Source organism: Sphaerodactylus townsendi, linkage group LG17 (genome assembly GCF_021028975.2).
Source record: "Sphaerodactylus townsendi isolate TG3544 linkage group LG17, MPM_Stown_v2.3, whole genome shotgun sequence".
NCBI classification, from domain to species: domain Eukaryota; kingdom Metazoa; phylum Chordata; class Lepidosauria; order Squamata; family Sphaerodactylidae; genus Sphaerodactylus; species Sphaerodactylus townsendi.
Genome location: NC_059441.1, coordinates 3,641,192 through 3,665,081, shown reverse-complemented (window position 1 = coordinate 3,665,081; position 23,890 = coordinate 3,641,192). Strand labels below are relative to the sequence as shown.

The following is a 23,890-nucleotide window of genomic DNA, read 5'->3' as shown; positions in this document are numbered from 1 at the left end:
AATGCTGAGGTTTTAGTTTAGAAAAAAACGGTTGGCTCCCTCTTCCTCCGCCCCACCTGCTCGGGCAGGGGCCACCTGGCTCTAGCCTCCAGCAAGTTCTGTGTGCACCACTCTGTGCCTCTCTAATATCTCTGCCTCCTCTGCGCCCCCGCCCTCAGACAGCAGCCACCCGGAGCACAGGCACCAGGCCTACCAGCCGAGTCTTCCCTGCTCACCGTGGTGCGTGCACGTTGTGCTCAGTGACCCAGGCCAGCCTAGATGTGTGTGTGTGTGGGGGGGTGATTTTCCACCATCCACATGACAAACTCTCTGTGCGCATGCCCACAGAGAGGGCTCCGAGTGCCACCTCTGGCACCCGTGCCATAGGTTCGCCATCACTGGACTAGCCCGAGGTCACCCAGCAGGAATGTAGGAGTGCAGAAACGCATCTGGTCCCCCAAATAAGCCTCTGCCCCCCAGAGCCTGGGACTGGGGCTCCCAGATCCTACTCCAACACGCTAACCACTACACCATGCTCAAAGTTTGCGATATTTGCTTTAATTTTAATTCCAATTTAAATAGAACACATTTAAATGAACACAGGGAGCGAGTGTGGAATTCTCTTTTTCAAAAAATCTACCCTGGCATAAACTCACTGGTTTATCATTAAGAAAAAGAAGAAGAGTTTGGATTTATATCCCCCCTTTCTCTCCTGCAGGAGACTCAAAGGGGCTCACAATCTCCTTGCCCTTCCCCCCTCACAACAAACACCCTGTGAGGTAGGTGGGGCTGAGAGAGCTCCGAGAAGCTGTGACTAGCCCAAGGTCACCCAGCTGGCGTGTGTGGGAGTGTACAGGCTAATCTGAATTCCCCAGATAAGCCTCCACAGCTCAGGCGGCAGAGCTGGGAATCAAACCCGGTTCCTCCAGATTAGAGACACGAGCTCTTAACCTCCTACGCCACTTATGTTCTTGCACCGTTCCCGTCCTTTTGAACGGCGCCTCCACAAGTGACATTTCTGAAGAGTGGCGCCCCTCGTGGAGAAAAAGATCCCCAGCTTTACCCAGAAACGGCTCACCGGGCTCGTGCCTCGAGATCTGTGTATGAATTTGCAGCCACGAAATGAGTGACGTCTGCAATGTGGACCCCCAGTTCCAGGTTCCCGTTTGCCAGCGTTCTGATGGACAGCGCGTCATCCACGTCTTCGCAGCCTTTTGGATCGATGCTGAACACTAAATGTGTTTCTCTGAGGTCGACCCGCTTCAGCTCCTCTTCTGGGCTCACTTCCCAGGGCTTCTCTGGGAGCACAGCTGGCATCTCGCTCATCTGGGAGAAGGAAGTGAATACAAAAACCACACCCTCTGCATCCTGTGTCCTCCCCATACACACAGAGTGCATTACACAGAGGAGAAGGAAGGAGGAGGAGGAGGAGGAGGAGGAGGAAGGGGGAGGAGGAGAAGGAGGAGGAGGAGGAGGAGAAGAGGAGGAGGAGGAAGAGAAGGAGGAGAGGAAGGAGGAGAAGAGGAGGAGGAGAAGCAGAAGAAGGAGAAGGAGAAGAGGAAGAAGAAGGAGGAGGAGGAGAGGAGAAGGAGAAGAGGAGGAGGAGAAGGAGGAGGAGAAGGAGGAGAAGGAGAAGAAGGAGGAGGAGGAGGAGAAGAGGAGGGGGAGGAGGAGAAGGAGAATTGGATTTCTATCCCACTTTCTCTCCTGCAGGAGACTCAAAGGGGTTTACAAACTCCTTTCCCTCCCCCCCTCACAACAAACACCCTGTGAGGTAGGTGGAGCCGAGAGAGCTCTGTAGAGCTGTGACTAGCCCAAGGTCACCCAGCTGGCGTGTGTTGGAGTGCACAGGCTAGTCTGAACTCCCCAGATAAGCCTCCGCAGCTCAGGCGGCAGAGCAGGGAATCAAACCCGGTTCCTCCAGATTAGAATGCACCTGCTCTTAATCACTACGCCACTGCTGCTCCTCTCCACTAGGTCTCCTCATCCCAGGTACTCAAAATAATGCGACATTTCCTTAACTGTTTGCAACTGATCTTCAGGGTGCCAACTGATGTTAATGTCACACCACTGAGCAGCATGCTCTGGTGGAATGCTCTGTGGGACTTGTCACAGTTCCACAGGGCCTGTAAGACAGAACTATTCCACCAGGCCTATGTGTTTGCAGCACAGCTGGTCTTCCTGCCCCCTGTCCCTTGCTCGATTCTTATCTTTCCCCTGTCCTTTTCTTCCCTTCCCTTTCCCCTTAGCTAGATACTCTGTTCTGCTCAGGAGCAGCAGCAGCAGCAGCAGCAAAAGGCCATTGCTTTCACGTCCTGCAGGTGAGCTCCTAAAGGCACCTGGTGGGCCACTGCGAGTAGCAGAGAGCTGGACTGGATGGACTCTGGTCTGATCCAGCTGGCTTGTTCTTATGTTCTTACTCTGTGTTTTAATGTTATGTACTTCCTGTCAGCTGCCCTGAACCCGTTATGAGGAAGGAAGAGTGGCCTTTTTTAAAAAAGCAACTTTACAGTAACAACTGAGCAAACCGTGTTTTCAAAATAATCATAAAACCAACCTGTGCTTCAGAGAACGGGCTGACGTTAATGTTGTTTTCCACCAAGATAGTTTGAATTTCTCCTTCGAGGTCTCCTATCCGCCCTAAGACCCGCACAAAGTGTCCATTTGGGTACACAGACGTCATCTCCCAAGAGTCAATTCGCACAACAACCCGGAAGTCCTGCAGAAAGACCGCATTCACACATCAGAATGCCAACATGTGGTGTTGTGTGGTTTCCGGGCGGTATGGCCGTGTTCTAGCAGCATTTTCTTCTGAGGTTTTGCCTGCATCTGTGGCTGGCATCTTGGAAGATGCAGGCGAAACGTCAAGAGAAAATGCTGCTAGAACATGGCTATACAGCCCGGAAACCACACAGCACCCCAGTGATTCCGGCTGTGAAAGCCTTTGGCAATACAGTGACTACATTACCACACAGAGACTGGAACGAGGCTGAGGGGGGATATGATTGAAGTCTATAAAATTATGCATGGGGTAGAAAATGTTGACAAGAGAGAAATTTTTCTCTCTTTCTCACAATACTAGAACCAGGGGGCATCCATTGAAAATGCTGGGGGGAAGAATTAGGACGAATAAAAGGAAACACTTCTTCACGCAACGCGTGATTGGTGTTTGGAATATGCTGCCACAGGAGGTGGTGATGGTCACTAACCTGGATAGCTTTATAAAAGGCTTGGACAGATTTATGGAGGAGAAGTCGATCTATGGCTACCAATCTTGATCCTCCTTGATCTGAGATTGCAAATGCCTTAGCAGACCAGGTGCTCGGGAGCAGCAGCAGCAGAAGGCCATTGCTTTCACATCCTGCATGTGAGCTCCCAAAGGCACCTGGTGGGCCACTGCGAGTAGCAGAGTGCTGGACTAGATGGACTCTGGTCTGATCCAGCAGGCTCTTTCTTATGTTCCCCCCTGCTTGCATGTAACTAGTCAATAGAGCTTAGCTGTTCATCCTTATCTGCCTTCCTTAAGGAGTGAACTGTCTGTCCCAAACAAAGCCTCTACTCCCACCGTCCTTTCACATGCTGATATTATGGGAATGCGAGGGTGGGGGGATTTATGGGTTGAACCAAACTGGAACTTACAGGTATAAAGCCTTTGGCAATACAGTGACTACATTACCACACAGAGACTGGAACGAGGCTGAGGGGGGATATGATTGAAGTCTATAAAATTATGCATGGGGTAGAAAATGTTGACAGAGAGAAATTTTTCTCTCTTTCTCACAATACTAGAACCAGGGGGCATACATTGAAAATGCTGGGGGGAAGAATTAGGACGAATAAAAGGAAACACTTCTTCATACAACGTGTGATTGGTGTTTGGAATATGCTGCCACAGGAGGTGGTGATGGCTGGTAACCTGGATAGCTTTAGAAGGGGCTTGGACAGATTTATGGAGGAGAAGTCGATCTATGGCTACCAATCTTGATCCTCCTTGATGTGAGATTGCCAATGCCTTAGCAGACCAGGTGCTCGGGAACAACAACAGCAGAAGGCCATTGCTTTCACCTCCTGCACGTGAGCTCCCAAAGGCACCTGGTGGGCCACTGCGAGTAGCAGAGTGCTGGACTAGATGGACTCTGGTCTGATCCAGGAGGCTAGTTCTTATGTTCTTATGATATCTGTGCACCAAGCAAGTGTTTTTACCTGTAGGGCTTCAGCCTGCTGCGTACTGATCCGGATCTTGGGAATCCTGTAATCCCAAGGTGTCACAAGGATCTTCTGGGTAGCTTTCCCATGAGACTGGATTTCTTCTTTGGATGGGAAAGTGGCCACGTAATCCCTCCAGTTCTTCTGTATGATGCCAACAACTCTACCTTTGCAAGGGAAATAATGTTGCTTGTACATCAGTGGCTGGGAAGGAGACGCAAAGCCCGTAATGACAGAGATCTGTGGCAAAATGACCCCCACAGGCACTTCATTCCGCCCCAGGAATATGGAATTAACTCAGCTGGCCTGGGTCTCAAGCTACTAGGCCTCAATATGAAGCTCACCTCAGTAGCAATGTTTCCCACCACCCCCAACACGTACAGGATTCGTTTCCGCTACCACCAGCAGGCTAGGAGTTAGAGTTACCCTTGTCTAGTAACTTGAACCCAGGCCTTTGATTACTATCACTTCAGGGACTCTTCGTCAAATTACAGATCGTCCTCATAGTCCCCAAAGCACCAATGAATGACTTGTGGTTCCAAATCCAAATCCAAAAACCTTTATTAGGCCTAAACCAGAAGTACCATACATTCCAAATACAAAAACAGGATCATTGTTATATATCATGTAGAACATGGATTAAAAATGTAGCAACTGCTTCAGAAATTTCTACATTAGGGCTGTTCAATAGCTTAGACATTTTTAGTTTGTCTGAGAGAAACATAAATTCTACAGGTAGTAAAGCTCCCAGATCGGTTCTAATATCATTATACCTCGAACAGTAAAGCAGGATATGAGGGATTGAGTCTATAGCATTGGGACAGTACCGACAGCAACGCTCACTTTGTGGGATGTTAAGGAAACGTCCTTGAAGATAGACAGAGGGGAATGAGTTGCACCTTGCTCTTGTCATGACTTGAGTCATTTAGATCCAAGCAGACATCTCTATACCTTCTCCCTGTAACACGGTACATGTGACCCAGTTTGGGCTTCCATCAGTGAACACCAATTTTAGAGAAAAGGAAATTACTTAACGTTACTTAACTGACCTCAAACATCTGAGCAAAGGGGAATTTAATGTGGACTAAGAAGGGGGAGGAAAGAATTCTCCCACTCGATGTCTAAAACTCTGCTCCCCTGGTGGAGAATTAGGATTTAAGCAGAATAATTGGGCCAGAGAAACATTCACAGATGGTTGGATAAGTTCTGGAGAGAGAGGGAGGTCTGCAAATGGCCACTAGATCAAACCTCCATGTCCTTAAACAGTCTTTCTGAACAGCTGAATGGTGAAAGATGCTCCTTGTTTTCCTGGAAGAATTGGGTTAGCTGCCATTATTGATGGTTGTTGTCCGATGTTACGATTGTCAGGAGGCCTGTTATTATGGGGATTTTGCTATTGCTGCTTTCTGTATGCTGGGGGTGGTGGAATGGGTTAATTGCATTTCTAACTGACTTTCAACTGTCTTCTGTATGATGTTATGCTGTACCAGGTGCTGCTCAAGGTCAGTGCCTGGCCGTCTTTACTGTTATCTCTTTCACAGTTCCTTTTGGGCGTGCTTTCCCAGGATGCGGGGGGGGGGGTGCAAGCTACTTTAACTATTGGGTTTTGTGCGGGCAAATCTCAGTTCTGGCATGACCAGAGAAGATCCTCAATACTCAATAAACTGCTGTTCTTATACATGTTTGTTTCAGTTTTTGGGATTCTGACAATGATTTATGATGTAATGTTTATCACGCTTCGTAGTTATGGATTTTATGATGTTTAAGTGTTTATTGACCCCTATGTTGTTGAAAGCGGGTTGTTCTACCGCATGTTACATGGTTTATTTATGTTGTTGTGCACCACCCTGAGCCTTTCTGGGGAGGGCGGTACATAAATTAAATATACCATACCATACCAATATACCAAAGATTCCGAATTTTTGTTCAGGCTTTGAATAATCCACACAAGACTAGGATGAAAGATCCTCACAGGGTACCCAAGAGTTCCCTGTTTCATAGGACAGAACCCTGACTGGATCAGCCATCCCAGTCTTGTGTGGACTATTTAAGGATCGTACTTCTTGGTCTTTGAAGGAAAATTTAGTATATTATTTAAAATGTTAGTTCATTTTTGGACCAATTCGTATGCTGACGCAATAATTCCATGTTTGTTAGCCGCACTTTGCATTACATTTTTCAACCGCATATTCACATGGTGAACGCATTATTGTAGCCAGCCGTATTGTGTTTATTTTTCTCGCTTAGTTTGGTTGCATTATACTGGGTTCTTTGTTTCAAAAGACACAAAAGATAGCACACTCAGGTTCACAAGACAGCTAAACATCAGAATTACAATTCATGTAATCCACTTGCCAGCAGAGGGTTGGAAAGGATAGGTGTCAAACTCGCAGCCCTCCAAATGTTATGGACTACAGTTCCCACCATTCCCTGCCAGCATGATGCTGGCAGGGGATGATGGGAACTGTAGTCCACAACATCTGGAGGGCCGCGAGTTTGACACCTGTGGATTAGAGAAAGGCAGCGGCTGATCCCCTCGAAGAATTAATCTGCAGTTGTTTTGTCTGTATAATGTTATGTTGTGAAGAGCTCCAAGCGGACCTTGATAAATTAGGTGAGTGGGCTAAGAAATGGCAAATGCAGTTCAGTGTAGCAAAATGCAAAGTGATGCACATAGGAGCAAAAAAATCCAAACTTCACATACATCGCTATTTGCCAAAGGGTCAGTGTGCTATCAGTCACAGGACCAGGAAAGCGGGATTTGAAGGCGTCTTAGTTGATAGTTCCATGGGAATGTCAACTCAATGCATGTGGGCAGCTGTGAAAAGGCAAAGCTCTACGCTTTGGGGATCATTATTAGGGAAAGGAGTTGATAATAAAACTGCAAGGGGATTGTCATGCCCTTATATATAAAGCATTAGTGCGAATTTCCAGCACTTGGAGTACTTGTAGTTCGATAGTTCTTCTGGTCACCACATCTCAAAAAAGGATATCGAAGAGACAGAAAAAGTACAGAGAAGGGCAACGAGGATGATTGAAGGATTGGAGCACCTTCCTTATGAGGAGAGGCTGCAGCGTTTGGGACTCTTTAGTTTGGAGAGGAGATGTCTGAGGGGGGATAGGATTGAAGTCTATACAATTATGCATGGGGTAGAAAATGTTGACAGAGAGAAATTTTTCTCTCTTTCTCACAATACTAGAACCAGGGAGCATCCATTGAAAATGCTGGGGGGGGGGGGTTGGGGGGGAAGAATTAGGACTAATAAAAGGAAACACTTCTTCACACAACGTGTGATTGGTGTTTGGAATATGCTGCCACAGGAGGTGGTGATGGCCACTCACCTGGATAGCTTTAGAAGGGGCTTGGACAGATTTATGGAGGAGAAGTCGATCTATGGCTACCAAGTTTGATCCTCTTTGATCTCAGATTGCAAATGTCTTAGCAGACCAGGTGCTCGGGAGCAGCAGCAGCAGCAGCAGGCCATTGCTTTCACCTCCTGCGTGTGAGCTCCCAATGGCACCTGGTGGGCCACTGCGAGTAGCAGAGTGCTGGACTGGATGGACTTTGGTCTGATCCAGCTGGCTTGTTCTTATGTTCTTATGTGTGAAACTGCCTTAAAGTGAATCAAACCCTTGGTCAATCTTGCCCACTCTAATGGACAGCTGCTCTCTCAGGTCTCGGGCAGAGATCTTGCAAATCACATGACCTATATCTTTTTAAGCGTAGAGTCTGGGCGTCGAACCCGAGACGTGCGTGCCAAGCAGGTCCTCTGCCGAAGCGCCACGACTTCTCACCTGTCGGCATCGGCAAACTGCAAACGTCTCCAGAGGCCTTTTCTTCGCTCTCGTTCTCACAGAGGGCAGACGTCCGTCCTTTCCATTCACTCTGGGGCAGTAATTCCACTGCCACGATGTCCCCGTGGATGGCCCTGTTCCGAGCTTTGGCACCATGAATCAGGATGTCAGTTCTGAGATCTGCATTCCAAAGAGAGAAGAATGGTTTGGCAGAGCCAGGGCTGGGGGCAGCTCCAAATTTCTTGGGTGCTGTGTGGTTTCCGGGCTGTTTGGCCGTGTTCTAGCAGATCCTCTGAAGGTGCCAGCCACAGATGCAGGCGAAACGTCAGGAGAGAATGCTGCTAGGACACGGCCAGACAGCCCAGAAACCACACAGCACCCAAGTGATTCCGGCCGTGAAAGCCTTTGACAATACAGCTCCAAATTTCCTTTGCCTGGTGTTATCACTGTCCCTGGAATGTGTGTGTGTGTGTGTGTGTGTGACGGCCTTCTCTCATCCATCCCCCCTCTTCCTTCAAGGAATGCCTGCTTGTGTGTGCGTGTGCGTGTGCGTGTGCATTCTCACTTTTGGAAAAGGAAGAAGAAGTTGGATTTATATCTGCCCTTTCTCTCCTGTAAGGAGACTCAAAGGGGCTGACAAACTCCTTTCCCTTCCCCACTCACAACAAACACCCTGTGAGGTAGGTGGGGCTGAGAGAGCTCAGAAGAACTGTGACTAGCCCAAGGTCACCCAGCTGGCATGTGTCGGAGTGCACAGGCTAATCTGAATTCCCAGATAAGCCTCCACAGCTCAGGCGGCAGAGCGGGAAATCAAACCCGGTTCCTCCAGATTAAGGCACATCTGCTCTTAACCTCCTACGCCACTGCTGTGTAGTGGTTAAGAGGGGTGGGTCTCTGCTGGGGAATATAATATTTCGTCTGTTCTCCTGTATTCATTTCAGACAATAACGTCATCAACCTTCCCATGCTTGTCACCAATAAAGGAGAATTCTACTTTTAAGGCACTGATTCTTTTCATTGAGCAAATCTGGGGTTGTGACAATAGCCATGGGACTTGACCAATGCCGAAAGGAGCACCGTCTGCTCCGAATGGTCACAGCTTTCCACAGCCTCAGCCTGAGGTCACCCATTTCACGACACCTACCACCCAGTCCTCAAGGGCGATGCCCAAGATCGAACCTGGGAACTTCTGCGTGCCAAGGAGATGCTCTACCACTGAGTCAGGGTCTCTCCCTAATAACCAAACTGCTTCTGGAGCATGCAAGGCTAATGTCTTCAGCAGAAGCTTTCACGAAGCCCAGGTTAGGTTCACTGGCCAAAGTCACCCGGAAATCTTTTATAAAAATGTATGTGTAGAATTCAGGGGTCTGCAACCTGCGGCTCTCCAGATGTTCATGGATTCACACGAGCCCATTGCCCCTGCCACCATGGCCAATTGGCCATGGTGGCAGGGGCTGATGGGAATTGTAGTCCATGGCCCCTTCCGCACATGCACTTTCAATCCACTTTCAATCCACTTTGCAGCTGGATTTTACTGTGTGGAATAGCAATATCCACTTGCAAACAATTGTGAAAGTGGATTGAAAGTGCATTATTCTGCCTGTGCGGAAGGGGCCCATGAACATCTGGAGAGCCGCAGGTTGCAGACCCCTGGTGTACATAGATGTGTAGAGCAGCAGTGGCGTAGGAGGTTAAGAGCTCGTGTATCTAATCTGGAGGAACCGGGTTTGATTCCCAGCTCTGCCGCCTGAGCTGTGGAGGCTTCTCTGGGGAATTCAGATTAGCCTGTGCACTCCCACACTTGCCAGCTGGGTGACCTTCGGCTAGTTACAGCTTGTCGGAGCTCTCTCAGCCCCACCTACCTCACAGGGTGTTTGTTGTGAGGGGGGAAGGGCAAGGAGATTGTCAGCCCCTTTGAGTCTCCTGCAGGAGAGAAAGGGGAGGATATAAATCCAAACTCTTCTTCTTCTTCTTCTGGATCCCAGGAACCAAAGGTACTTGCAGTGGTTCTCACCTTTCTCTTTGTGGCCAGCTCCCTGCAGCCGCACAAAAGCTTCCACTTGCGCTCGATGCTTGTTGACATTCAGCACTCCCTGTGGTAGATTAGCATGCGAACGATGTGACTCCACAGCACACAGACCAGCATCTGTTTATTTCAGTGCGAGAGCTTTGTCATGTCAGACCTCCCACCCGCAACCACCGAAGGTCTCTCCTGTAATTACTTCTAAAGGCCATTGGAGACGTTTCAGCAAAAGGCTCCACATTTTATCTTTTCCCACAGACAGAATGTCTATTTTTATGGTTTCAAGGCCAAAAAGAGACATTATATTGATAGGAAGGGGGAAGATCTTATCAATAGGGACAGTGACACCGTTACCTAGAATTACATTTCCTCACTGTTTTGAGTATTTTTTAGAGTGGAGGGAGAGAGAGATCCTAGCTGAATATGTCCTCCTGTGCCAGTCGGCCTTTGCTTGTCCTATACCCGTGGGAGTGAACCTTTGGGACTCCAGATGTTAAGGACTACAATTCCCATCAGCCCATTGGCCATGCTGGCAGGGGCTGATGGGAATTATAGTCCATAACATCTGGAGTGCCAAAGGTTCGCCACCACTGTCCTATACTCTTTGGGGACTTGGCATTTTGGTTCCTGGCTACCTGCTGAAGAAGCAACCCACTTGCTTCTGTTTCCAGATCTGATGCACAAATATTAAAAAGTGTGATGCAGCAGCCAAAAAAGCCAATGCGATTCTGGGCTGTATCAATATGAGTATAGTGTCTAATCAGGGATCTGCAACCTGCGGCTCTTCAGATGTTCATGGACTACAAATCCCATCAGCCCCTACCAGCATGGCCAATTGGGCTGATGGGAATTGTAGTCCATGAACATCTGGAGAGCCACAGGTTGCAGTCCCCTGGTCTAGATTGAGGGTTAGGGTGAGGCTTACCCACACAGTACAGTCCTCCAGATAAGAGTTCCGTCGGGTTTTTAAACTTTTCCATTTTCTCCACGGTGCTGGAGGTTACCCAAGAAAGGGTTCTATTATCTAATTCACTTCGTTTAAAACTGATTACTTTTGGAAGATTTCCCAGCAAGAGCTCTTCTGCTTTGGAACGGACGTTACTTATCATTTTATGAATGAACTGATTAACGAATGCTTTGATGTGAATGAACTGAATTCTGCTGGCCATAACACTCCAGTGACGGAGTATTATTTATGTTTTGTCAGGTGTTTCAACCATGATAATATTATTTGTTGCTTCCAGTTGCCTTTATTCATGATTGTATAATTGGTTTACAAGTGCTGTCGCACTATATTTACTTCTGGATTTATGTGTTTATAATATTGTATTGCTAGAGCCCAGTGTGTGTCTCGTTACATTGTTCGCTGAGGTGACATGATAGCCATGTTTAGATATTTGAAGGGATGTCATGTTGGTGAGGGAGCAAGCTTGTTTTCTGCTGCCTGAGAGACTAGGACCAGGGGGCATACATTGAAAATGCTGGGGGGAAGAATTAGGACTAATAAAAGGAAACACTTCTTCACGCAACGTGTGATTGGTGTTTGGAATATGCTGCCACAGGAGGTGGTGATGGCCACTAATCTGGATAGCTTTAAAAGGGGCTTGGACAGATTTATGGAGGAGAAGTCGATTTATGGCTACCAATCTTGATCCTCTTTGATCTCAGATTGCAAATGCCTTAACAGTCCAGGTGCTCGGGAGCAATGCCTAGAAGGCCATTGCTTTCACATCCTGCATGTGAGCTCCCAAAGGCACCTGGTGGGCCACTGCGAGTAGCAGAGTGCTGGACTAGATGGACTCTGGTCTGATCCAGCTGGCTTGTTCTTATGTTCTTATGTTCTTATATCACAAGAACTTTTTCCCTAATAAGGCCTCCTCAGAGGGGTTCAAAAAGATGTGCTGATCTTATGGCGATGTTCACACTTAGACCGCTTTAACTGTAGTAATGACTTACTGGGAAGGCAACACTCTTTTCAGGCTACTCTGGGAAATGTTTTAACTCTCATAGAAACATCCCCAGCTGTTTAAGGGCAGGCTTTGATTTTTTTTGACGTATACACTATAAACATAACCTGTATGTATCTTCCTGACTTGATCCCGGCTGCCAAGGATTCCATGGGGACATGTTCAGGGTATTCTTTCCTACTGTGTTCTTGACTTTCACTCTCCCGTTCGCGCCGTGACTGAAGTATGGAATCGAAGAGCTCATGAGCAGCTTTTAAATCGGGCCAAAAGTTGTCCAGGTAATTCTGCGCAGACAAACAAAGAAGGTTACTAGCGAGAGGTTTTGTCAACACTGTTGAGTCATGGATTTGCCCCCTCCCTTCCAAAAGGCAGAAAGACGTTGCAACAGGGTTCCCCAACCTTTTTGAGCCTGTTGGCACATGAGGAATTCTAACGCAACATGATGAGCAAAGCCACAAAATGGCTGCCGCCAGTGTCAAAGCGCCAAGGGGCCTGGGGGGTGCGCAATGTGCCAGGCGCACGCCTGTGTAGAGGCGTGGAGGGGGCATTCTGGGGTAGGGCAGGGGTGCATGGCGCACATGTGCCCTGGGCCCAGTTCCCCCTTGCTGTGGCCCTGGTTGCCGCAAGAGGTAAAGCCAGCCACAAAATGACTGCCACAGCTTAACTTCAATAACACCATGTGTTATTGTGCTGTGGTGACAGCTGTTGCTAAAGCAACATTTTAAAGAATCTGAACAACCAATCAAATCTCCAACAGCCAATCAGATGCCTTGCTGGAGAAACGCCCTACCTGGCCCCACCCACGTTCTAAAAAACATTGGTGGACTCCAGAAAAGTTGTTGGTGGGCACCCTTGCATTAAGCCATCCTGAAAAAGAGCAGAGCCCTTAACTGTTGCTTTGTGGTTATCATTAAAACGTGGCCCAGAAAAGTTACCTTGAATGAAATTACAAAGACGCCTTCGGTTTCACTTCCCAGTTGCTGGATAGAATCTTCGTCATCTGTCACCATCACAATTGGCATCTGACACGAGAAGTGGTTGTAATACCACACTGAGGCATTGTAGATACTCCTAGGAGAGCAAGAATTTTCAGCTACTGGCATCGTCTTTCCTGTTGGCCATTCTTAGCATCCACTGACAGTCCTAACAGCCTAGAACAAACATGCGAGCTTAAGCAACTATAAGGTCACTGTCCTAGTGCAATTCACAAGAGCTCGTTGCTCTGGCACAAGGCGGACGTGACTTGATAGCACTTTTCACCATCAAACACTCCATTGCCTTTTTTCTCAGGCTGTATATCATTGGTCTATGACAGGGGTGGCCAACCTATGGCACTCCAGATGTTCATGGACTGCAATTCCCATCAGCCCCTGCCAGTTGGCCATGGCATGCCAACTGGCCATGCTGGCAGGGGCTGATGGGAATTGTAGTCCATGAACATCTGGAGCAGTGTTTCCCAACCTTTTTGAGGTCAGGGTACCCTTGACCTTACTCTTCATATCTCACGGTACCCCTGCCACCACCCTCCACCTTCCCCTCCCATTGCCCCTGCTTGCCACACACCCCACCTTCCCCTCCCAGGGTGAAGGGTAGCATTGGGGTGGTGGTGGCTGCTGACCTTGTGGCAGGCCCTGCTCCATGGGCCAGCTCCATGTCCTTGCTGGCACCAGTGGGAGACACCACAAAAATGAGGGGGGGCGGTAGTGTTGCCACGGTACCCCTGAGACATGCTCACGGCACCCCAGGGTACCACGGAACCCTGGTTGAGAATGGCTGATCTGGAGTGCCATAGGTTGGCCACCCCTGGTCTATGAGATCAAGATCCCACTTTGTTCCTGGGCTAGCCCATCTCATGAGTTCTTGGAAGCTAAGCAAGGTTGGTCTTGGTTCGTCCTTGGATAGGAGACCACCAGGGTTGTGACACGGAGGCAGGCAATGGCAAACTACCTCTGAATTTCTCCGGCCTTGAAAACCATACCAGGTCACCATAAACTGGTTGCAGCTTGAGGGCATTCCCTTCCTCCAAGCTCATTTAAGCATAAGCATAAGCATTTATTGTCATTGTGCACGCACAACGAAAATTTACAGCAGCATTCCTCGATGCCCACAATTCCAGACTCATACCCCATCCTCACTTTCCCCTTCCTCCACCCATCCCTACACAGCCCCAAACACATCAACACGAAGCCGCGGAGTTCAGCATCACCACAGCTCTAGAGTAGAAGCTGTCTCTAAGCCTCTTTGTCCTAGTTTTGATAGACCTGCATCGTCTGCCGGATGGTAACAGTTCCAAAAGAGAGTGTGCTGGATGAGACGGGTCTCTCAGAATATTTTGGGCTTTCTTTAGGCTTCGGGAATTATAGAGTTCTTCCCAGGAGGGGAGAGGGCAGCCGATAATCCTCTGTGCAGTAGTGATCACCCTTTGGAGCGCCTTCCTATCTGCCACTGTGCAACTGGAGAACCATACACAGATGCAGTAGGTTAAGACACTCTCTGTAGCACAGCGGTAAAAGGACACCAGGAGTTTTCCATTCAGTTGTTGTCTAAGATAGTACAGTCTATGCTGGGCCTTCTTAACCACCATTCTTAACCATTTAGCCTCAGTTGTCCACATACCAGGTCTGTTCTATATGTCGGCACTTGCTGACTACAGATTTCTATCACTCAGCGTTACTGGAATTTTCAACCGCCAATACGACATCTTGAATGTTATATGTCTATTCATACCTCGTCTGCCACTTCTCCAAAGACTCTCCTCTCTCTCTTGGTAAATAAGAAAGCATTTGAAACTCATTGAAAAACTTAACGCAATCGTGACGGGCGTCCCTTAGCAGATTTCGCAGCTTGTTGTACTGCCTGGGAAAGAAACAGAACAAACAGAGAGTCGTGACTGAAGCAAGACTACTGAAGAGTCCAGTGATGCTTGAAAGGCTAATGAGCTCACGGTGGCAGAGCCCACGCACCAGACAGAGCGGCCTCTGATTCATCAAAGCTTATGTCACAAAAATTTGTAAGACTTTAAGGTGTCACAAGACCCTTTGGACATGTATATAGTAATCCAAATATATGAAATTAAAAGGATTATCCAAATCTAGACTAAGTATTAGAAGTCTATTTTTCCATACATCATACAAAATGGACCCAATGAAGCAAAGCACAATCAACATAAAGAAAAGTTTTCATGCTCAGAATTGCTCAGGCCCACCCCGTGTATATTAAAAAGTTGCTGCTCAGATGACGGGCCCAGCCCTCATCCAGATATCCTTGAGTACAGCAGTCAGCTACGCTCGTAAAAGTCTGGAATGCTCTCCCCTCGGCTATTTTGCTGGTCCTAGATCGAATGAATTTCTAGCATCAGATGAAGACCTGAGATTATATTCAGTTGTTTAACGCTGAGAGCTTCAATGATATCCAGCTGGTTGGCCTGCCTTTCCCTGTCCTTCGTTCCTCTTTTTTCCTTCGTCTCTTTGCGCTTAGTTTAGTGATTCTATGTTTTCTCATCAATTCATTTCTGCTTTGGCTGAGTTAATGTAGTAATTAAGGCACCGGGATTTTGTATGGAAACTATTGTTTTTAGTGTGTTGATGTTTAAGCCGCTCTGAGTCCATCTGACGGGGAAGGAAAGCCTATAAGCCAAATAAACAAACAAACTGTTTTTATTATTTATTGTTTTGTCATATTTTGTCATTTAATTCATATTTTAATTAAGTCTGCTGTGTTGCGCTGTGTAATTGATTCTTTGTTGTTTTGATGGATCTGTTTTATTTCTGGTCTTAATTGCTCTTTTGTTTGCTTAAAAAATAGTTTTGGCTGTCGTTCTGTAGTTATATTATTTTGACACTATTCTATTGTTATATTTTCAGGTGGGTGGGCGTATTGGTTTGGAGTAGAAAAGCAAAATTAGAGTCCAGTAGCACCTTAAAGACCAGCAAGATTTTCAGGGTATGAATTTTGGAGAGTCGAAACCTCCTTTTGTCAGGTAGCCATGTTGGCCGGCAAGAGGTCAACTAAATTCAAGTCCACGAGCACTTTAAAAACCCACAAACGTTCAGGGTTTGACATAGGCGAGGCTACAAGCGGGCGAGGGTGGGGCGCGCCTCACACTGGGCACATGCCTGGGGGGGGGAATCACGCTCTCTCCCCCCATGACCCCCCTTTGCACCCACCCCCTTACCTTAGTGTTTCATTTCAGGCTGAAAAGCGGCCTGTTCCGTTCAGGCTGAAATGGGCCCTTGTGGGAACTGTAGTTCCCACTCGGACTTTTTTCAGCCTGAACGGAACAGGCCGCTTTTCAGCCTGAAACTAAGAACTAAGTAAGTGGGGGGGGGGGGGAGCGGGGAGGGGGGCGCGGGGCAGGAGCGGGGCACATGGGGGGGGGGCGGAAAACGCAAAGTCCACCCCAGGCGCAGTTTGGCCCAGTTACGCTTCTGGGGTACCAGCTTTCAAGAGTCAACGTTACCTTTGTCCTACCTTTATCTGATAAAGGGAGCTTCGTCTCTCAAAAGCTTACACCAGGAAATATGGTCTTCAAGGTGCTTCTGGGCTCAATTTTTAAAATCTGATTTTTTGTCAGCTGTGTTAAGAAGCTTACAGGTCAGGGCAGAATTTTTTTTAAAACAGGAGTTGTTCTATCAAACAAAAGTGCTGATGTGGGATGTTTGATGACGGCAGTGACAAGTTTCGAACTGCACAAAAACCACATAGAAAAACAGGGGCTAGATTGCGAATCTTCAGTGGAATAAAATGCTCTTCATCCAGACCAGGGGTCTGCAACTTGCGGCTCTCCGGATGTTCATGGACTACAATTCCCATCAGCCCCTGCCAGCATGGCCAATTGGGCTGATGGGATTTGTAGTCCATGAACATCTGGAGAGCCACAGGTTGCAGACCCTTGATCCAGACGGTTCCAAGCAAGGCAGCCACAGGAATATTTTACCTCAATTAAGAGAGAGGCTTGCATGTTTTTTTTAATGCAGCTAGCAAGACAGAATTAAGCACTCTTATTAACTCTGCTTGTTAGAGCAAAGGATTAGGATACTCCCGTTACCTCCAAAATATATTCTTAGGTAATGACTCTAGAATTAATGTCAGCTAGAGGAAATCCCCGATTAACCTCTGGGGTCCCAGGGCATTTGCTCCATTGGTGTCGTCGCAGAATCACTGCAGCATATTATTAACCTTTTGGAAGTCTAAAAAAGGACTCGAGTAGCAACATGTTTTACGATTTGTACAGTTTGGCATTTAAAATGTCACCGTGAAGCTGAAATAAATCGGCTAAATATAAACCGTCCTAAAAAGCCAAGTGACGCGAACCATGTTTATTAGCACAAAGAAGGTGTTATCTTTATATTGTGAGCAGGCATGAAAATCCCACCTTAACAATACTATTCACTAGCCTGATAGGCATGGGATTACAGCATCAACTGAATGGTGTGGTAAGGTACGTACTGAGCGTCAAGCACCTGGCAAGAGATCGAGCAAGGTACATTCAGGTGTAAGCCAGCAAACAGGAACTCAAGTGAAGGCAAAAAAGTGTAAACCCTCCTAGGGTCATGATTCACCTGTTGGAAGAGTTGCACGGTTGCTTCAAAGCCAAGCCACCAACTACCACCAAGCTTACTCCCGAGTAACGCACACCTCGGAATCAACCTTTTTTTCTAAACTAAAACCTCAGTATTCAGGTTAAATTGCCGTGTTGGCACTTTGCAATAAATAAGCGGGTTTGGGATTGCAGTTTGGGCACTCGGTCTCGAAAAGGTTCGCCATCACTGCTCTTGAGTCTTTGGAACATGTCAGATACCTGCGGCCTCTCTGATGTTGCATAGCTTGACATGCCGTTTGCATGAACACAATACCCTTCAGCTCAGGGAATTCAAGTATTTCCAGGTAATCTTGGACCACCTTCCAGTCAGGCACAACGTAATGAGTCACGTCATCGGACAACAGTTTCCCATCTGAAACAGAATTCAAAGTTCATTAAAACGAAACTCTGGGAGTGACAAAAATCTGTCTTCTTGACGGGCTGCAAATTCCTTCCACAATATTTCTCAAGTACAGTGGCGCAGCGCCAACAGAGCCAGGTGGGGCGCGACACCCCGGGTGGAGCGGATGTGATGGGGTGGACTGCGCCGCAGCAGGGGCGCGGGGCGCACACACGCCCTGGGCTCTGCCTCTGCTGTAGTATATCAGGGAACGATTGCATGGCCTGCACTTTTCTTACTTCATGGTTTGTGATGAAAGTCCGAAGGGCGGTGCACTGCAGTAACAATTTCTGGCAGCACACAAATTCGAAGGTGCCATAACAACAACAAAAAACATATTAGTAAATACTGGTACCTGCACCCCTTTAAAGTGCAGAGTCCCAATCAATTTATTTTCAGGGGAAAGGGCAGCGGTTTTATTTAAGTTCTAAAGCGTATGACATTAAAATGTGATGATGCTGAGTTTTCTTCACATCACTACCCAGCAGCCCTGATTTATTTCGCGACCACAAAGGTAGCAGGAGCCCTTTGGGCTCTAAGGGGAACGGATAGGACGCTGTCAACCAATCCTGCAATGAAAAACAACACAATTAAGAAGAAGGAGAAAGAGGAGAAGGAGAAGAGAAGAAGTTGTTGTTTGGATTTATATCCCCCCTTTCTCTCCTGCAGGAGACTCAAAGGGGCTGACAATCTCCTTGCCCTTCCCCCCTCACAACAAACACCCTGTGAGGTGGGTGTGGCTGAGAGAGCTCAGAAGAACTGTGACTAGCCCAAGGTCACCCAGCCGGCGTGTGCTGGAGTGCACAGGCTAATCTGAATCCCCCAGATAAGCCTCCACAGCTCAGGCGGCAGAGCAGGGAATCAAACCCGGTTCCTCCAGATTAGAATCCACCTGCTCTTAACCACTTCGCCACTGCTGCACCAATTGTGGTCGTCGGAGTGTCAGACTTGGATCTGGAAGACTTGTGTTCAAATCCCTACTTGTGCCATGGAGGCTTGCTGGATGACTATGGGCTAGTCACATACTTCCAGCCTAACCTACCTCACAGGGATGTTGTGAGGATAAAATGAAGACGACAAGTATAATGTAAGCTGCCTTGAGTCCCCTTTAGGAAGAAAGGCAGGCTATAAAGGAGGAGGAGGATAATATTGATAATCATCATCATCATCATCATTTGCTATACATGGATGATTTGAAGCTGTATGGGAAATCAGACACAGTAATCCAATCACTGGTGAACGCAATCCAAATATTCAGCACAGATATTTCGATGGAGTTTGGCCTGGAAAAGTGGGCTATTGTGGCAATAAAGTGGCACACTTTTTAATTGTGACCTACCTTGGGCCTCTGTATCAGGGAGAAAGACAGCAGGTAAATATTTCTAATGAAGAAATATCATCCAATCAATCCTGGCCATTAGAAAGGCTGGGTGGGGGGGAACAGGGGGAGGTGCTTGTTATGTCTGCCTGTATCTGTGTGTCTGTATTTGAACACTGAACCTTGGGGTTATCTGTTCTGTTCCTGTAGATTTTAGAGGGGGATCTTGGGCTGGGTGTCGTTTAGGGAGGGAAGAATAATGCCATAAAGTCCACCCTCCAAAGCAGTCATAGATCTCTATGGTTCTGAAGGTCTGCTGTAATTTTGGGAGATCTCCAGGTATAACCTGGATGTTGTTAGGGTTGCTAGATTCCAGTCCAGGAGCACATTAGAGACCTACAAGATATTCTGGATGTAAGCTTACACCCAAAATATCTTTTAAACCTCTAAGGTGTTCCTGCACTGGATTCCAGGTGTTCTACTGCAGACCAACAAGGTGTCCCTCTGAACTGGGCACCCGAGTTGGGCTCATAGTGAAATCTCCCACTGAAATACTTTTTTTTGTTAACGCCAGCCAACAGTCTCCTCCTGGAGAACCTAAAATTCCCAAAAGCTGGTTCTGGCAACATTTCTGAGATCATGGTCTGGTCTTGAAGTCAATTCGGAAACTCTGCTTGGTACAGGACCATGGCTTGGTTACAGTCAAGAGCTACAGTTAGACTGGTGTCCAGGACCACCTTAGAGACTCACAAGAGCAGGGGTCTGCAACCTGCGGCTCTCCAGATGTTCATGAATTGGTGGGGGGGGGGGGGGGTGGGGGGGGGGGGGGGTGGGGGGGGGGGGGGGTGGGGGGGGGGGGGGGTGGGGGGGGGGGGGGGTGGGGGGGGGGGGGGGTGGGGGGGGGGGGGGGTGGGGGGGGGGGGGGGTGGGGGGGGGGGGGGGTGGGGGGGGGGGGGGGTGGGGGGGGGGGGGGGTGGGGGGGGGGGGGGGTGGGGGGGGGGGGGGGTGGGGGGGGGGGGGGGTGGGGGGGGGGGGGGGTGGGGGGGGGGGGGGGTGGGGGGGGGGGGGGGTGGGGGGGGGGGGGGGTGGGGGGGGGGGGGGGTGGGGGGGGGGGGGGGTGGGGGGGGGGGGGGGTGGGGGGGGGGGGGGGTGGGGGGGGGGGGGGGTGGGGGGGGGGGGGGGTGGGGGGGGGGGGGGGTGGGGGGGGGGGGGGGTGGGGGGGGGGGGGGGTGGGGGGGGGGGGGGGTGGGGGGGGGGGGGGGTGGGGGGGGGGGGGGGTGGGGGGGGGGGGGGGTGGGGGGGGGGGGGGGTGGGGGGGGGGGGGGGTGGGGGGGGGGGGGGGTGGGGGGGGGGGGGGGTGGGGGGGGGGGGGGGTGGGGGGGGGGGGGGGTGGGGGGGGGGGGGGGTGGGGGGGGGGGGGGGTGGGGGGGGGGGGGGGTGGGGGGGGGGGGGGGTGGGGGGGGGGGGGGGTGGGGGGGGGGGGGGGTGGGGGGGGGGGGGGGTGGGGGGGGGGGGGGGTGGGGGGGGGGGGGGGTGGGGGGGGGGGGGGGTGGGGGGGGGGGGGGGTGGGGGGGGGGGGGGGTGGGGGGGGGGGGGGGTGGGGGGGGGGGGGGGTGGGGGGGGGGGGGGGTGGGGGGGGGGGGGGGTGGGGGGGGGGGGGGGTGGGGGGGGGGGGGGGTGGGGGGGGGGGGGGGTGGGGGGGGGGGGGGGTGGGGGGGGGGGGGGGTGGGGGGGGGGGGGGGTGGGGGGGGGGGGGGGTGGGGGGGGGGGGGGGTGGGGGGGGGGGGGGGTGGGGGGGGGGGGGGGTGGGGGGGGGGGGGGGTGGGGGGGGGGGGGGGTGGGGGGGGGGGGGGGTGGGGGGGGGGGGGGGTGGGGGGGGGGGGGGGTGGGGGGGGGGGGGGGTGGGGGGGGGGGGGGGTGGGGGGGGGGGGGGGTGGGGGGGGGGGGGGGTGGGGGGGGGGGGGGGTGGGGGGGGGGGGGGGTGGGGGGGGGGGGGGGTGGGGGGGGGGGGGGGTGGGGGGGGGGGGGGGTGGGGGGGGGGGGGGGTGGGGGGGGGGGGGGGTGGGGGGGGGGGGGGGTGGGGGGGGGGGGGGGTGGGGGGGGGGGGGGGTGGGGGGGGGGGGGGGTGGGGGGGGGGGGGGGTGGGGGGGGGGGGGGGTGGGGGGGGGGGGGGGTGGGGGGGGGGGGGGGTGGGGGGGGGGGGGGGTGGGGGGGGGGGGGGGTGGGGGGGGGGGGGGGTGGGGGGGGGGGGGGGTGGGGGGGGGGGGGGGTGGGGGGGGGGGGGGGTGGGGGGGGGGGGGGGTGGGGGGGGGGGGGGGTGGGGGGGGGGGGGGGTGGGGGGGGGGGGGGGTGGGGGGGGGGGGGGGTGGGGGGGGGGGGGGGTGGGGGGGGGGGGGGGTGGGGGGGGGGGGGGGTGGGGGGGGGGGGGGGTGGGGGGGGGGGGGGGTGGGGGGGGGGGGGGGTGGGGGGGGGGGGGGGTGGGGGGGGGGGGGGGTGGGGGGGGGGGGGGGTGGGGGGGGGGGGGGGTGGGGGGGGGGGGGGGTGGGGGGGGGGGGGGGTGGGGGGGGGGGGGGGTGGGGGGGGGGGGGGGTGGGGGGGGGGGGGGGTGGGGGGGGGGGGGGGTGGGGGGGGGGGGGGGTGGGGGGGGGGGGGGGTGGGGGGGGGGGGGGGTGGGGGGGGGGGGGGGTGGGGGGGGGGGGGGGTGGGGGGGGGGGGGGGTGGGGGGGGGGGGGGGTGGGGGGGGGGGGGGGTGGGGGGGGGGGGGGGTGGGGGGGGGGGGGGGTGGGGGGGGGGGGGGGTGGGGGGGGGGGGGGGTGGGGGGGGGGGGGGGTGGGGGGGGGGGGGGGTGGGGGGGGGGGGGGGTGGGGGGGGGGGGGGGTGGGGGGGGGGGGGGGTGGGGGGGGGGGGGGGTGGGGGGGGGGGGGGGTGGGGGGGGGGGGGGGTGGGGGGGGGGGGGGGTGGGGGGGGGGGGGGGTGGGGGGGGGGGGGGGTGGGGGGGGGGGGGGGTGGGGGGGGGGGGGGGTGGGGGGGGGGGGGGGTGGGGGGGGGGGGGGGTGGGGGGGGGGGGGGGTGGGGGGGGGGGGGGGTGGGGGGGGGGGGGGGTGGGGGGGGGGGGGGGTGGGGGGGGGGGGGGGTGGGGGGGGGGGGGGGTGGGGGGGGGGGGGGGTGGGGGGGGGGGGGGGTGGGGGGGGGGGGGGGTGGGGGGGGGGGGGGGTGGGGGGGGGGGGGGGTGGGGGGGGGGGGGGGTGGGGGGGGGGGGGGGTGGGGGGGGGGGGGGGTGGGGGGGGGGGGGGGTGGGGGGGGGGGGGGGTGGGGGGGGGGGGGGGTGGGGGGGGGGGGGGGTGGGGGGGGGGGGGGGTGGGGGGGGGGGGGGGTGGGGGGGGGGGGGGGTGGGGGGGGGGGGGGGTGGGGGGGGGGGGGGGTGGGGGGGGGGGGGGGTGGGGGGGGGGGGGGGTGGGGGGGGGGGGGGGTGGGGGGGGGGGGGGGTGGGGGGGGGGGGGGGTGGGGGGGGGGGGGGGTGGGGGGGGGGGGGGGTGGGGGGGGGGGGGGGTGGGGGGGGGGGGGGGTGGGGGGGGGGGGGGGTGGGGGGGGGGGGGGGTGGGGGGGGGGGGGGGTGGGGGGGGGGGGGGGTGGGGGGGGGGGGGGGTGGGGGGGGGGGGGGGTGGGGGGGGGGGGGGGTGGGGGGGGGGGGGGGTGGGGGGGGGGGGGGGTGGGGGGGGGGGGGGGTGGGGGGGGGGGGGGGTGGGGGGGGGGGGGGGTGGGGGGGGGGGGGGGTGGGGGGGGGGGGGGGTGGGGGGGGGGGGGGGTGGGGGGGGGGGGGGGTGGGGGGGGGGGGGGGTGGGGGGGGGGGGGGGTGGGGGGGGGGGGGGGTGGGGGGGGGGGGGGGTGGGGGGGGGGGGGGGTGGGGGGGGGGGGGGGTGGGGGGGGGGGGGGGTGGGGGGGGGGGGGGGTGGGGGGGGGGGGGGGTGGGGGGGGGGGGGGGTGGGGGGGGGGGGGGGTGGGGGGGGGGGGGGGTGGGGGGGGGGGGGGGTGGGGGGGGGGGGGGGTGGGGGGGGGGGGGGGTGGGGGGGGGGGGGGGTGGGGGGGGGGGGGGGTGGGGGGGGGGGGGGGTGGGGGGGGGGGGGGGTGGGGGGGGGGGGGGGTGGGGGGGGGGGGGGGTGGGGGGGGGGGGGGGTGGGGGGGGGGGGGGGTGGGGGGGGGGGGGGGTGGGGGGGGGGGGGGGTGGGGGGGGGGGGGGGTGGGGGGGGGGGGGGGTGGGGGGGGGGGGGGGTGGGGGGGGGGGGGGGTGGGGGGGGGGGGGGGTGGGGGGGGGGGGGGGTGGGGGGGGGGGGGGGTGGGGGGGGGGGGGGGTGGGGGGGGGGGGGGGTGGGGGGGGGGGGGGGTGGGGGGGGGGGGGGGTGGGGGGGGGGGGGGGTGGGGGGGGGGGGGGGTGGGGGGGGGGGGGGGTGGGGGGGGGGGGGGGTGGGGGGGGGGGGGGGTGGGGGGGGGGGGGGGTGGGGGGGGGGGGGGGTGGGGGGGGGGGGGGGTGGGGGGGGGGGGGGGTGGGGGGGGGGGGGGGTGGGGGGGGGGGGGGGTGGGGGGGGGGGGGGGTGGGGGGGGGGGGGGGTGGGGGGGGGGGGGG

At 54.9% G+C, this 23,890-nt stretch overlaps 1 protein-coding gene across 1 annotated transcript in view; it reads right to left on the bottom strand.

Annotated features, from left to right (window-relative positions):
• Positions 1-17,922, bottom strand: part of DIS3L (DIS3 like exosome 3'-5' exoribonuclease) — a 31,030-nt gene extending 13,108 nt beyond the window's left edge. The window contains exons 1-9 of the mRNA XM_048482020.1: positions 17,771-17,922; positions 14,698-14,826; positions 12,906-13,041; positions 12,078-12,254; positions 9,995-10,073; positions 7,981-8,160; positions 4,183-4,352; positions 2,537-2,698; positions 1,058-1,305 (exon numbers count right to left, since the gene is read on the bottom strand). Of these exons, the coding sequence (XP_048337977.1) occupies positions 1,058-1,305; positions 2,537-2,698; positions 4,183-4,352; positions 7,981-8,160; positions 9,995-10,073; positions 12,078-12,254; positions 12,906-13,041; positions 14,698-14,826; positions 17,771-17,814 (1,325 nt within the window). The 5' untranslated portion in view covers positions 17,815-17,922. The remainder of the gene's footprint in view (positions 1-1,057; positions 1,306-2,536; positions 2,699-4,182; positions 4,353-7,980; positions 8,161-9,994; positions 10,074-12,077; positions 12,255-12,905; positions 13,042-14,697; positions 14,827-17,770) is intronic.
• Between the last annotated feature and the right edge of the window lie 5,968 nt (positions 17,923-23,890).